At 40.0% G+C, this 15,044-nt stretch overlaps 1 protein-coding gene across 1 annotated transcript in view; it reads right to left on the minus strand.

Moving 5' to 3' along the window:
• Positions 1-1,250: 1,250 nt before the first annotated feature.
• The window catches only part of PTH2R (parathyroid hormone 2 receptor), a gene marked incomplete at its 5' end in the record, with an annotated part of 48,460 nt that continues 34,666 nt past the window's right edge, over positions 1,251-15,044 (minus strand). The window contains 4 exon segments of the mRNA XM_008070132.2: positions 1,251-1,643; positions 3,789-3,830; positions 5,343-5,481; positions 11,722-11,816. Coding sequence (XP_008068323.2) covers positions 1,251-1,643; positions 3,789-3,830; positions 5,343-5,481; positions 11,722-11,816 — 669 coding nt within the window.

Consider the following 15,044-nt stretch of genomic DNA (forward strand, 5'->3'; position numbering starts at 1 on the left):
TTAATTGATCCCACGTGTCATGTGCAATACAGTAATAGATCACAAACAATAACAAGATATAGATGCAGTGATTTACTATTAATATAAATAATTACAAACAAAATCAGTTTTCAGACACAAGATCACTAACCGAGAAAACTTTTCTACATGTCATAGTTCACAAAGAAGGAGTGAAGACCTCAGGTCTTGCTAGTCACAAAATATTCTTTTTTGAGAAACTTTGTTTCTGGAAAGATATAAGCTTGTCATAAAATAATTATTTCATCAAGGTCCAGTCAACTAATTTTCCAGTGTTTGTTCAACTTATTTTCCAGTGAGTGTTTGTTCTTAGACCTTTTATCTTTAAACATACATACATCTTTCTTTCTTTCTTTCCTTCTTTTTTCTTTCTTTCTTCCTTCCTTCCTTCCTTCCTTCTCTCTCTCTCTCTCTCTCTCTCTCTCTCTCTCTCTCTCTCTCCCTCCCTCCCTCTCTCGCTCTCTCTTTCTTTCTTTGGAGTCAGGGTGTTGTTACTCTGTTGCCCAGGCTGAAGTGCAGTGACACAACTACAGCTCACCAAAGCCTCATACTCCTGAGCTCAGCCAATCTTTTTGCCTTAGTCTCCCAGTAGCTAGGACTATAGGTGTGCACCGCCATATTCATCTTTTCTCCTTTTTTTTTTTTTTTCAGTTTTTGTAGAGACAAAGTCTGGCCATGTTGCCTAGGCAAGTCTCCAACTCTTGGGCTCCAGCAATCCTCCTGCCTCCTGGCCTCCCAGAGTGTCGGGATTACGGGTGTGCCTGACCCATTTATCAGATTTTAATTGTTCCTATAGGAGACATAATGAATGCAATGATGCAAGTACATTAAAGTGAGAAAAAAATAAGAGAGTGCTAATTTTTTTAAAAGGAAAATGATACATACAAAGTTTTCTTTATCATATTTAGGGTGCTATTTATGAGAGAATACTAGAGCCAAGCAATTGAAATTCTTTTCTACCCCAAAGTGGCAGGAAAAAATGAACAACCACAGAAGAAACACCATACATCAATTTAGAAAACAACTTGATGCCAATTAAACATAATTAACTACCCCACTAATAGTTCCCTTTTCGTGTCTTTAGTATTTATAGCGGCCAATTCATGGAGCCTAAAACCTTAAGTAACCCCTTAACCCTGAATTTTCGGCCTTTGGGCTCAAGTAGAGAAATGCTGGCCTACCATCTCTCACACAACCAGATGGAACAGCCTGTTGGATCCATACATGTTGATTCAGAGAACATCCTCCGTTTCTCTGCATCCTTCAGTGTCTGGATTGTATTCCACAGGCCAGGAAGGCTCCCCCATTGGGATATCACCTCCCTGGCTCCTGCTACCTTCCTGGGCCTCCTCACAAATTGAGTGTGGCAAGCAGTCCTGCTCTGAGTTGCTCCAGACATAGCCAGGTAAAGTCACGTGGCTGTCAGGCCGGCTGCTGGTCGTCTTGGCAACTGTGCCAGGGAGGACCACCAAGCGTGTGCTGGCCGCCCCCTGCGACTGGCTGCTGGTACTGTGCATTGCGGTGGTGAGCACTGAGCCTAACCGGTGACTGCCGCGTTTCTGCGTCCTTTTCCAGTCTACGGAGAGATTCCAGTGACTCCACACCTTCTTCACCTCAGCCTGAACCTAAACGATGAGAGACACGTTAGGCAGCAGAAACCACCAAGGAGACCTTTGCGAAGATGTTTGCCTTGATGTCAACACTAGTAATAAGCATCGGTTGAGGGTATTGTACGTGCCTGGGCCTTCCAAGTCTAGTTCCTCTCCACCTCACAAAACTTTTCATATAGGTGTTGTTTTTGGAGATGAGTAAACTGAAGCTCAGAGAGTTGTTAATTTGTCCAAAGTTAGAATTTAAAGGGATTGGCAGTAGTAGGAAACTGCCAGGGGAGGGGGGACGGACACGGGGGCACACTTCATCAATAAGGGTACCTGATCTCAAACCAGGTGAAGTGGGGACTAAAGTGAGGCCCAAACTTTACCTGTATGATGACCATTTGTTTACCTAACCCTGAATTGTACCCCACATCTTTAAAGTAAATTTTTTTTTAAAGAAAGAATTGAAATAGAAGTTGAAATGCAGCCAATAGATAAATCTGACTTACAGGACAGAAAAAAGAGGATTCTGGGTTGTAGGAGAAGCATGAAATAAATAGTGCTAGTGAGAACCACAGAACTCTTGCTGGACACGTGACACCCTACCCAACTCCTGCACTAAAAGACTTGAAGAAACTTTAGCCCGGCTTCTAGAACAGAAGGCTGAGTCCCTAGTGCCTGTCTGAAAAAGCAATGCTGCCAGGAACATGTACTATGGATTCTAGCCAGCACACATCTGATGATAGGCCTGTGGCCTCTTTTTCTCAGAGCATTTACCAAAAAGGGCTCATCAGTACGTAGCTCTTGCAACTCAGAATCTGCTCTTTCAAGGTGCTAAGAGCCATTTCTTCAAACTGTAGTCATCAAGAAGCATAAGACTTCTGTCTCCCAGTCTCTGTGGGAGACTAGACCCCTTCGCTACCTGCCAATTAGCAGGAACGGCTGGTCTGATCGCATATTGACCAACCCTGTGTATGTTTTTCTTCTCTGACTCGACCGGTCCCCTGCATACCTTCCTCTCTCATTCTCTCTTTAAAACACGCTAACCACTGTTGCCCACATTGGAATGGAGTTCAGCTCTTTGTCTTGGTGTCCGTAGTTACTGAATAAACTGAATTCACCATTTTAATGTCTGATGTCTTTTACACCAGCAGAGGCTGAGGAAAGACATGGAAGGACCTCTACTTGAAATGTCACTGTCACACTATCAATGTGCGTATGCATCCCTAGGGAGGAAAAGACACAAAGGAAAAGAAAAGTAAGCACTGTAGGTGCATTCTTATAAGAGTGAGGCTCGTTTTCTTTCCTACTGCGGAGGATTCAGTTTTACTCCTATTGCCACTTTGCGAAAAGGAGCTTATTTGGGCATTTCATGGGAAGCAGTGGAAACTTGATTAGCTGATGTCACCTGAAACAACAAACTTCTATTCGTTGATCTTGGCAAAAAAAATCAACAACTGACTGACTTACCCCTCCTGCAAAATAGGATAAAAACAATATAGAGGTAAATCAGGAAATAATGAGTTACTACTTAATTTAAGCTCTTTCTGCAAGAACTGGACTAACATTTAGACTCTAAACATGGTCAGAAGCATCAGCTGGTCTACAATGTCCTTGCACTTCTGGGACTTGCATGCAGCAAATTTAAAATTTGAGAGAAGAATGGTGGCAACTCATTTAACAGCAGGACATGTTAAAGGTTACAGGGTAAAGCATATTATCCGATGTGATTTCTTCTCCCTGGCCAACTCTTAAATGAACTGATACTGTCCCATCATCATCTTGTAAAAATAAAAAAATTTTAGTAGATTTGTCCCAGAAAAAGTTATTTTTGAGTTTCTTATAGGACTTGAAATGGAACATAGGTTTAAGAATTGACTGGCATATGAAGTTCTCTGTCCATCCAAGAATCAATTTGTATCCCAGCACGTTGTCTTTTTTAAATATCAAAGTTTACAACTGGGTTAATATTTAAATGCTAGAAGAGGAAGACTCTAGCTTATTTACATTAACTCTTGCTTTCTCAAAATAATTTATGATTAAAATAGCTCCATTCTTCTCACCCATTCTGTTCTGTAAATCCTGAGAATTCCAAAGAGATTCAGTTCACATTATGATGGCCACAGCTTACTCAAAGGGAGACCTGTGGGACATCCAAGGTTTCTAGAAACCTACCTCTCCATTGCAGTAGCAATAGATGATAGACACAAAGAAACCCTGCAGAACAACAACAACAAAAAGTTAGATCACTGACAATTCATTAAGCTCACAGCACTAAGATGTCTTGTGTCAAAAGGTGCTAGTTGACAAACTTTTTGTATAATTCTGTGTGTGTGTGTGTGTGTGTGTGTGTGTGTGTGTGTATGGATTATTCTCTCCTCGTGTTTCTAGGTTGTCCTCAAGTTTACATTAAATGTGTTTTTGATCTTTCCTTGGTGTCAGGTGAACAAAACTGAGTTAAAACACACACACACACACACACACACACACACACACACACACACACATTCCTACTAGATCAGTATCATTTCTGTTTCCACTTAAGGATCACATGCTATCCATTTCCTGCTTGGTAAGGAAAAAGTATAAGATGTGAATGCTGAAAACTATAGACATAGAGTATCACATGGTAAGAAACTTGTTTTCATTCATTCAAAAATGTTTATTTTGCTTATACAGTATGGAAGTAGTGGCTCAGTTTGACAGGACAAGGATAAACAATGTAAACAAGACAGACAAGGTCCCTGTTCTAGAAGAAAGGGCTATGGATAAAATATAAACAAATAACCATATGATAAAAATGCAAGGTGATAAGGGTTATGCAGGAAAAATAAGTGATGTTAAAGAGAATAACAGAGTGGGCAAAGACTTCTCTGAGGAGGTGACATTTAAGCTGATGTGAGTAACAAGAACAAGAAGCCAGCTGTGTGAACATTCAGGAAACAAAACATCTCAGGCAGATGGAACAGCAAATATGAGTCCCAGAGGCAGGAGTGGGCTTGAAGAATAGAGGGTGAAAGCAACAGCAGGTTTCTGACTCGGTGGGCTGCACAGAGCGTAGCGTGAGACAGGGTGAAAGGCCTGCAGGCTCCACGCCACGCAGGGCTGAGCGTGCCAGACAATGGCATTTGGATTTTATTGTGAGCAGAATTGGAAGCCTTTGGAGAGTTCTGGCAAGTAAGTGATAGGATTAAATTTACATTGAGATTCTTCAGACTGTTGTGTGTGGACTAGATTTAAGGTGTCAGGAGGCAGAAGCAAATGCGTTACAAGGACAAAGGGTAAGCCACGTAGAGATGATGGTAAACATATTTTCAAGTGGGATCAAATGGGTGCCAGCAACCTCTTCCTTGCTTTTGTCTTTCCTCTTCCCCACCATTTTAAAAATCTTCCCTACCTTCACCTTCCTTTGCTTTCACTTATTTTCCATCCACACCTACAAAGGTTCCTATTCTGCACGTGTTATCTATTTTACAAGATGCTTTCTTGCCTCGCCACCCAACCTCTTTGTATGAGAAACAGCCCAGAACTGCTCCCGCTATGAGCAGAGGATTATGCTGACCTCTCTGAGACAGAAAAGCACAAGCATCACGGTGCATCACCCTCATGTGACTCCTGAGAGTCACAGAGAAAGCACAGAGAAAGCCAAAGAAAGCACAGAGAAAAGGGTTTGCAAGGGAAGAAAAGAAGCAAATCACAAGGAACAAATGTCTAGGCAACACCCTTCACCTGGAAGGAGTTGAAGAAGAGCTCACAGTGCATGCGGATCTCCCAGCCGAGCCCAGTGTAGGAGTGAGGCAGGCACACAAACACGATGTAATGCACCCCAAAGACCAGGACCAGGACCAGCGTCGATTTGGCCAGTTTTCTGGAAAAGAACGGCAAGCCTTTGCATTCATAAACCAGAGAGTCTTTCAGTTCCCCTAATCACTACCCCCTGAATCTCTCCCATTTCATTTTCACTCTTTTTGCTGAAAGGAAGCTCTTTTCATAAAGTTGTGAGATACCTTTTTTTTTTTCTGTTGTAATTCTTTAACATCTACATTTGAGATTTAAAGGAGTATTGCCTCTATCCAGGCTAACTTCCACCGGTGCATTTTGGCTTCTTTTGTTCATTTTGAAATCAATTAATCTTGTTTCTCCTTATATTTGGACCTCCACTATATCATTAAGTCTGCTTACTCTTGGAGACCTTTTATAATTTCTTAAGAGACATATGTGGTCAATTCCTCTTGTCTTCTCTAAATATTCCCTGTCTACTCTATCTCCAATAGTCTGTAGTTCTATTTTGTCTAGTTATTTTTTTAATTTTATTTTTTCAAACTAAATAATTTGACATTATTTTCCTTAACAATCTCTTTCTGTACATTTTATTTGATTATTTATTTATTTATTTGAATTGGAGTCTCACTCTGTCACCCAGGCTGGAGTGCAGTGGCACGCTCATGGCCACCCCAGTGTCAACCTGCTGGGCTCCAGCAATCCTTCCGCCTCAGCCTTCCAAGTTTGTGGATCTCTAGGCATGCTACCAAACCCAGCTAATTTTTTATTTATTGTAGAGATGAGTTCTCGCCAAATTACCCGGGTCGGTCTTGAACCCACGGGCTTAGGCAATCCACCTGCCTCGGCCTCTCAAAGTGCTGAGATTACAGGCTGAGCCACTGAGCCCAGCCTATACATTTTTGGAGGAATCTCTGACTTTCCAATATAATCAGTTCATTCTAAATGGCTCCCAATGACCCCTACCTCTTGCTCTTCATGCCCTTATTAATCCTTCCTTTCTGAATGTGTGTAGAACCTAGAACTTGCCTCTAAAGAATAGATGATGACAAAGAAGACGACATGTCCTTCTGAGATTATGCTGTCTAAGATTGTAACTACCATCTTACTAACAGACTTGTTCCCTTGTTTGGATTGGTGAAGCAACCTGTCATGTTGTGAACTGCTCTCCGGAGACACCCATGTGGCAAGGAAAAGTGACAATAGACAGCAAGTAACTGAATCCTGCCAACAATCCCATGAGCTTAGAAGTAGGTTCTTTCTCAGCCCAGACTTCAGATAAAACCACAGCCCCAACTGTTGTTTTAAGCCATTAAGTTTGTGGTAATTTGTTTAGCAGCAATAGATATTTAGCACAACAAAGTACGCAATTTTATGGGGGCATTTTTCTTCTTTTGTACTTTTTAATTCAAGAAATTTCCAAATCTGGTTTCTTCTTTCTTTTTTATTTCTCAAATATCCGTCTTTATCTATGAATGATTCAACTCTCTAATAATGCCAGATAAGTATGACTTTCTTCCTCTCTCGCTAGTCCTTCCCCCAGTTGCTTTATTTATTTTTTGTTTGTTTTTATTCTTGAAAACAAGTTGTTGGTGAATAGAGATGACACTGGACTAAGACAACAGAGAAGGTTGTCAGGTTCCAGACTTGATGTCAACTGCCTGTGTGATCATGATTTAGTTTTCTTATCTTTAAAATAAGAAAATAGGGCCAGACATTCACATGGACTCTAATATTCTAAGGTTTTACTAGGGACCGTCTTCCACATACACACACTTTCCCGTCACAACCTCCTTATTAACTCCCACAGGAGCTGGAGTGTCCCACAAAAGCATATTTAAATGCCTAATTTAGACAAATCTACTCCATTGTGCTCTGCCTGTCTTCTCTCTCACTAGGACCTGGACCATCCGCTTCTCTTGGCTCAGAGCCACCCTCTCTGCCTCACATTCATAGCCTCCCCTGCAGCTTATGAGTTGTCGCCTGTGCTGATCCTAGTTATCGCATCTCTTGCCTTGAGTTACCTACAGTTTGAAAATTCTGATTTTAGTCTGTTCCATCCAAGACAGCACCCTAATAAGCAAAGGATTTCTCTGACCTAACTCATCCTTTCAACTTTTAGAGCTCCTCGGGATGTGCTTCTTGTCCTTACTCCTAGCTGGTAAGTACCCTCTTTTCATCAATGCCTATATGGGCAGGGCATTTTGAGAATCTTCAAGACATTTTAATTTAATCTCACCAGACAAAGAGGGGCAGCATTAACTGTACTTGCAGAACCTTGAAAATCTTGTCTAACTGACATCACTCTGAAAAGAAAATTGCATTTCTTCTTTTAAAATAAAAGGGTAAATTCCCCTGAAGACTGTTCTCGAAATCAAACTAACTTGGATTGTCTCTACTGTGGGTGAGTAGGAACCAAGAACTAGGTTAAAACAAAAAATAAAGCAGCACAACACGTCATCAAATGATCACAAATATAAATATTTAGGGACAGTTTTGTTCAATGCAAAATAAGGAAAAGTTGCCTTAGGCATGAAAATTTATTGGGTATACTGCTAGTTCAGTCAGTTGGGTTTTCTTCCTCTTTGTCTATGACTAAGCTTTTTTTACAACACTGTAGAGATAGAAGTTCATTTGTAGAAAACCGATAGTAATTACATTCATTTCCTATTGCTGTATAACAAATTACCTCAAATGTAGTGGCTTAAAACAATACCACAAATGTAGTGGCTTAAAGGCCAGAAATCCAGGCACACATACTCTGGGTCCTTGGCTCACAGCATCCTAAGGCTGGAATGAAGATGCTGGCTAGGGCTGTGTTCTCATCTGGACCTCCGGGTTCATTTCTAAACTAATTCAGATAGCTGGAAGACCTCAGTTTCTTGCAGTGCCTGCACGGTCTTCTGGCTGCAGACAAAGGTTCACTCAGTTCCTGCAGGCTTCTCTCAGGTGCTAGCCATTGGCCCTCACAACATGTCAGATGGCTTCCTCAAAGCCAGCAGGAAAATCCCTCTTTGGGTTTCCAGGATGGAGACTTGTATGGCATAATGGCAGGAGCGACTAATCCACTACCTTTGCCATATAATGTAAGTGACTACCCCCATGTAAATCTTACTCACACTCAAGGTAAAGGGTAGGGGAACAGCGACTATTCAAGGCATGTACACCCAGGGGCAGAAAACGTGGGGGTCATTTTAGAAATATGCCCACCATAGTAATGCAAATAATTTCTGCCCATAGAAGTGCAAATTCTGACCAGTGAAATGCCACTAATTATAGCCCTGTGGATTTCGACAAGTTGTGCCAGTTTGCATCCATTTATAAATTCATTTCCGTATGCATGATCTGATTTGATGAAATACTACAATCAAGAACCGAGTTCTCTTTTGAATCAGTTGTGATATCTTACTATTTTCCTCATTAATTAATGAGTTAAATACAATTTCTGAAGTGTGTTCCTTGACGCTTGTATGAGTTATAATCAGAACTTCTTATAAAATTTATCCTTACATGACAATGAGCTAAATTGGTGGCATGTTTCAAGCAAATGTATACATGGGTCATATGTCTGTCTATTCTCTCTCTCTCTCTCTCTCTCTCTCTTTTTTTTTTTTTTTTTGTAGAGATGGAGTCTCACTATGTTGCCCAAGTTGGTTGCGGACTTTTGGGCTCAAGGGATCCTCTTTCCTCGGACTCCCAAAGTGTTGGCATTACAGGAGTGAACTACCACATCCAGTCTATTCACTTATGAAGATAGACTTTTCTACTCAGTTCAAATCATCCTGCAATCCTGGGCACTGACTTTAGTCAGCATCCATTTGGTCACCCATGCATGTTGTTTGTACATTTTTATAACCTTGCTCTCTAAAAAATGCACAGCTGTCTAATGAGTTGATTCAGAGATCTACCAACTGATTGTGGTCTTCTGGCTTGCTGGAAACAGTGATGACTCTTTGTCCAAGGGTAAAGCCATGAGAGGAATACAAAGAGCTCAAATGATTTGGAAATTCAGAGCCCTATTTAGAAAATAGATTTCCATTTCTTGCAGTGTTTCTTCTGAGGTGATCTCTCCCCAGGTGAACAGCTCTAGAAAAATCTGTAATTTTCTTTCAAAGGTCAATTTAGATTTTTAAAATATATATACTACTATTGCTCTTAAGCCCTTCTTGATCACTGCTGGCCTTGAATTAATATTTTCCTCTTTTCTGTACATATAACAGTTTATAAAGGTATCTCTATGGGTACTTTCTTCATTTTATTTAATTAAATCAATCTTAATAACTCTTTCTTTCCCCTCCCCCACTAGATTGTGAGTTCAAGAAAGACTGAAAACATTTGTCCTGTTCCTGTTAACCTTAACTATTCTAATTAGCCACTTCAAATTAAAAAAAAAAAAAACTTCTGGGTGCCTGCTTATTTAAAAGTTATTCTGAATTCTGAGTAGCTGGTAGTCTTAATCCTTGATAAATTATTCTTTTCAATTATTCTGAGACATATTCCCCATGAAGTAACTCAAAATATTGTCTAGTCTGTCTATTTTTTTTAAAGATAAGCCACCCTTTGTTTCCTCCAGGATTTCTCATGTCTCTTGGGCAAGTTTTTACTGAAACTACAAGTTCATATCATTCATAACTATGGAAAATAAAACAGCTTTTTTCAGAACTGGAAAAAACACCATTGCACTTTTTCATTTTACAAAGAAAATGAAAGGTCATTTACATTTTACATCGTTCTATCATCCTTTGGCTCTAGTCTTCACCAAAGAGATGCGACATCAGAGACGAGCTCTATTAGTAGAACGTCGGTCCTGGACTGTAAATTCATGCACAATTTCCATATTAATACTACCACTTGTAGCACACTAAAAATGACGAGCTAGCACCTGCTGGAGTGTTAATAGTGTGCATCCTATCTGCACCACAGATCTTACCTCAAGTCTCTGCAGCTCAACAGTAAATGTTACCTAATTGGTGAAGAAGAACAACTCAACAAAGCACTTAGAGGATATTAGTGAGAGAAGATCAAAAAATGCTGACTATAAATTCTTCCTTTCCATGTCTGAGATGGCATTTCACAACAATCCAAGGCAAAAAGAAATAACTAACTGCTTGGGGATTGTGAAGCCAAATCCACAACCGCCTGATTACTAGATGTATGTGTCTAGTTGGATAGAGGCAGCTATTATTCAGAATTTCCCGAATGATCATTATGAGAAATGGACACACCCTTAGGAGCTTTTGATAATCACCATAAACACTCAATTTTCCCTTATCTTCAGGCAGGACTAAAGAATAGACCTCCCTCAATCAGCACATTTGAAAGTTCTTAAAAAGTTAGATTTGGGTAGGAGCTGATTTGTTGTGAAGATTGGAAACAATACAGCAAATGCACTTCTTGATTTTTTTCCGGTTCTGGCATGTTTTTATTATTACTTAATTTATTTATTTATTGAGTCGGGGTTCTCACTCTGTCACCCAAGCTGGGTGCAGTGGCACGACCATGACTTACTGCAGCCTCAACCTCCTGGGCTCAGGTGATCCGCCTCAGCTTCCCAAGAAGTTGGAACTATACACCAGCACCACCACATCTGGTTATTTCTTATTTTATTTCATTTTTTGTCATGATAAGGTCTTGCTTTGTTGCCCAGGCTTGTCTCGAATTCCTGGCCTTAAGCGATCTTCCTTGGTTTCCCAACATGCTAGGATTATGTGTGTGAGCCACCACGTCCAGCCATGACATATTTTTAGAATGTAGACAAAAGAGTCCGCCAACATCATCAACAATATATTTCCTGGGGGTTCATAAATGGTTTATGGGCAAATTCTAAGCTGTTAAGCACAGATTTTTTTTTTTTTTTTTTTGAGTTATAATCTCATTCTGTCGCCCAGACTGGAGTGCAGTGGCTGCTCCTGGCCACCGCAGCCTCGACCTGCTGGGCTCTGGCTATCCTTCCACCTCAGCCTTCCAAGTAGCCGGAATTACAGACATGCGCTACCACGCCCAGCTGATTTTTTGATTTATTGTAGAGATGAGGTCTCGCTGCCCAGGCGGGTCTCGAACCCGCAGGCTCGGGCAATCCACTCACCTCAGTCTCCCAAAGTACTGGGATTACAGGCTGAGCCACCGAGCCCGCCTTAAGCACAGATTTTAAAAATCCTTAGAATTTAAGCACATTGGGTAGACTTTGGGTTACTTACATTTTTCTAAACTACATATAGTTTTTGATAAATCATACAATGAACCAAACAAACATATACATTCATAAATGTAATCTCTTAAAGACATTTCAGATTAGTATCTGCTATTTGGATGCCTTTCCTGGGATTACCTGTATTGCTTTCTCGTGTCATGCCCAATTGCATTGGTCTCCCAAATTTTGGTAGCAAGAACTCTAACTGTATTCAGAAACAGAATAAAATTCAGCTGAAAGAGAGGGTAAGATTATAAAGAATTATTGTTAGTCTTCAAGATGTGGATAAACACATACATAAATTAAACTTTTTTCTATTCAAAGAACAAAAATTACCCATTCCATAAATGTGAATGGGAAAATCTGAGATAAGACACAGGAGGGCTAGTGATCCTTGATTTGCCTTCATGAAAACACCAAGAAACATAAAAAATTGCCACAGCACTGGAAATACTGGAGGATGAACTGCCACGGTGTACCAGTATTTTCTTTTCTTTCTTTCTTTCTTTTCTTTCTTTCTTTCTTTCTTTCTTTCTTTCTTTCTTTCTTTCTTTCTTTCTTTCTCTTTCTTTTTTTCTTTTTCTTCCTTGCTTCCTTCCTTCCTTTCTATCTTTCTTTTGTTTTTGTTTTTGCTTTTGTTTTTGAGTCAGAGTTCAAGTTGGAGTGTAGTGGCATACTCACAGCCACCACAGCCTCGACCTGCTGGGCTCAGGTGATCCTTCTGCCTCAGCCTTCTAAGTGTCTGGAATCACAGGCATGTGCCACCACACCTGGCCAATTTTTTAAAAGAATTTATTTATTGTAGAGATGAGGTCTCACCATGATACTCAGACTGGTCTCCCACCCCTGAGTTCAGGCAATCCTCTTGTCTCTGTCTCCCAAAGTGCTGGGATTACAGGCTTGAGCCAGTTCAGATGAAGCCCTGTGGCAAATTGTCAGAAAAACATAATAGATATTATATAAATATAACTAACTGTCCTTTTAGAAGTGAATTTCTAACTCTGTCTCTATTTTAGGGGGAGAAATGATAGATTTGTTTTAAGGATACTATTTGTCTTATGATGTACAGAAATTATTGGATGAAGTATATACAGTTTTTTAAAAAGACAAATAAGATGCTGTATAAAAAAAGGAACCCAGTACAGGAAATTAAATTGATTTTGAAATGTTATAGGTATGAAAGTCACTAGAAACAGTCAAGTTCTGGTTTTAAGAAGAGGGGAAAAGGGTGTTGGTGGGATTAACCCTTTTATGTCTGAAGTCCTCTAGGATCAGTGAAGAGATCCAAACTGAGGAAGAAGGAAAGGTCTCCAGGTCTGGGGTCATAATGAGATGGAGGCCTGAACCCCTTGGGTTCCTTCATTCAGGGAGATTCTGCTGCCCAGAAAGTGCGAGTGCTTAGGAATAAGGGAAATGTAGATTGCAAAGAGTAGGCATTGTGTCAATGCCAGAGCAAGGGCTGGAAGGGAGGAGCCATTTCTGGGGATAATTTGTCTTGCAGAGTCCTCAGTCATTTCTGGATTTTAGAGAATTTTGGTCATTAAATTATTTCTGTGCCTCAGTCACCAATTTGGCTGATCATCTATATTATTCCTGAACCCCAGTCACTGTCTTTGCCATCCTACCATGGACTACCCTGTAGATACCTCTCAATAATTTCAAAGCTTTCTACAAGAACTGAAGGCTAGGTTTGAGCCCCATACCCTGGGGAAGGACAAGGCTATGACTTGATGGAAGGAGAGGAATGTTTCCAGGCTAATCATAGCTGCCATTTATTTAACACTCTCTAATTTAAAACCGCACATGAATACGTGATGGGCATTTTTAAAATTTTCCTTAATGTCTATTTACAATGGATGAAGAAATACCAAGTCAAAGAGATTAACTGCAATCGGCTGTAATTTGAACTAGGTTTGTGGAAGTCTGTATTGTGAATTCTTAACTGCTTATTTTTTATATATATTTAAATATTTTATTTCATCTTATTTTAAAGATGTGGGGTACTATTCAGGATTAGGTATTCAAGTAGTCATTGTACAGGTAAAGTTTAGACCTCCCTTTGGTCCCCACTTCACCTGGTTTGAGATCAGTTATCCTTATTGATATAGTGTGTCCTCCCTCCCTCCCCTGGCAGTTTCCCATTACTGCCAATCACTTTCTTATAGTAGTATGATAAATGTTCAGGGTCTGCTTATGAGAGAGAACATGTGGTACTCAGTTCTTTGTTTCTGTGATAGATCACTGAATATTGTAGACTCTAAATTCATTCAAGTTGCTACGAGGTCCATAATTTTGTTCTTCTTTATGACTGTGTAATATTATATTGTGTATATGTACCACATTATTTTTATCCAGTTCACTTTTGCTGGTCAGCAGGGTTGGTCCCATGTTTTTGCTATTGTGAATAACGCTTCAATAAACATGCATGTTCAGGTATCTTTTTTGTAGAGTGATTTGAGTTTCTCTGGGGATGTTCCCAGAAGGGGGATTGCTAGGTCATAAGGAAGTCCAATTTCTAGATCTTTTAGGAATCGCCACACTGTTTTCCACAGAGGTTGCCCTAGTTTACACTCCTACCAACAGTGTAGAAGCATTCCCTTTTTCCCATATCCTCTCCAACGTCTCTTGCTTTTTGAGTTATTAATGATGGCTATCTTGACAGGAGTTAGGTAGTATCTCAGTGTGGTTTTTAATTTGCATTTCTTTGATGACTAGTGAGGCTGAGCATTTTTTCATGTATCTGTTGGCTGTTTGTGTGTGTCTTTTGAGAAGTGTCTATTTATATATTTTGCCCACTTTTAAATAGGGCTATTTTTTTGTTTGTTTGTTTCAGCATATTTGAATTCCTTGTAGATTCTGGATGTTAGGCCTTTGTCAGATATACAGTTGGTAAATATTTTTTACCATTCTGTGGGCTGTCTTCCCCTTTTCTTGATGGTTTATATTGCTTTGCAGAAGCTTTTCAGTTTGATGAGGTCTCACTTGTCTATCTTTTCTCTTGTGGCATGAACATTTGGGGTTTTGATCAGGAATTGGTTGCCAATTCCAATTTCCATAAGGTTGTCTCCTGCATTTTATAAGGTTCTTATAGTTTGAGGTTTTTACATTTAGGTCTTTGATACATTTAGATTTGGTTTTCTTTGTGTATGGTTCCAGGTAGGTGTCCTGTTCCAACCTTCTGCATGTGGTCAGCCAGTTTTCCAGGACCATTTGCTGAATAGGTTCTCCTCTCCCCAGTGGTATGTGGTGGAGGCTTTGTTGAAGATGAATTGGTTGAGAAATTGATGTTTTGCTTCCGGGATCATAATTCCATTCCATTGTTGTTTATGCCTGTTCCCGGACCAATACCAAGCTGTTTTGATTTTTGAAGCTTTGTAGTAAAGTTTGACGCCTACTTTTTTTTTTGCTGAGGATTGTTCTGGATATTCTTGGTCATTTGTGTTTCCATATAAATTCCTGTG

Source organism: Carlito syrichta, unplaced genomic scaffold (assembly GCF_000164805.1).
Source record: "Carlito syrichta isolate Samal-C Ts95f unplaced genomic scaffold, Tarsius_syrichta-2.0.1 Scaffold313082, whole genome shotgun sequence".
Classification (NCBI taxonomy): Eukaryota; Metazoa; Chordata; class Mammalia; order Primates; family Tarsiidae; genus Carlito; species Carlito syrichta.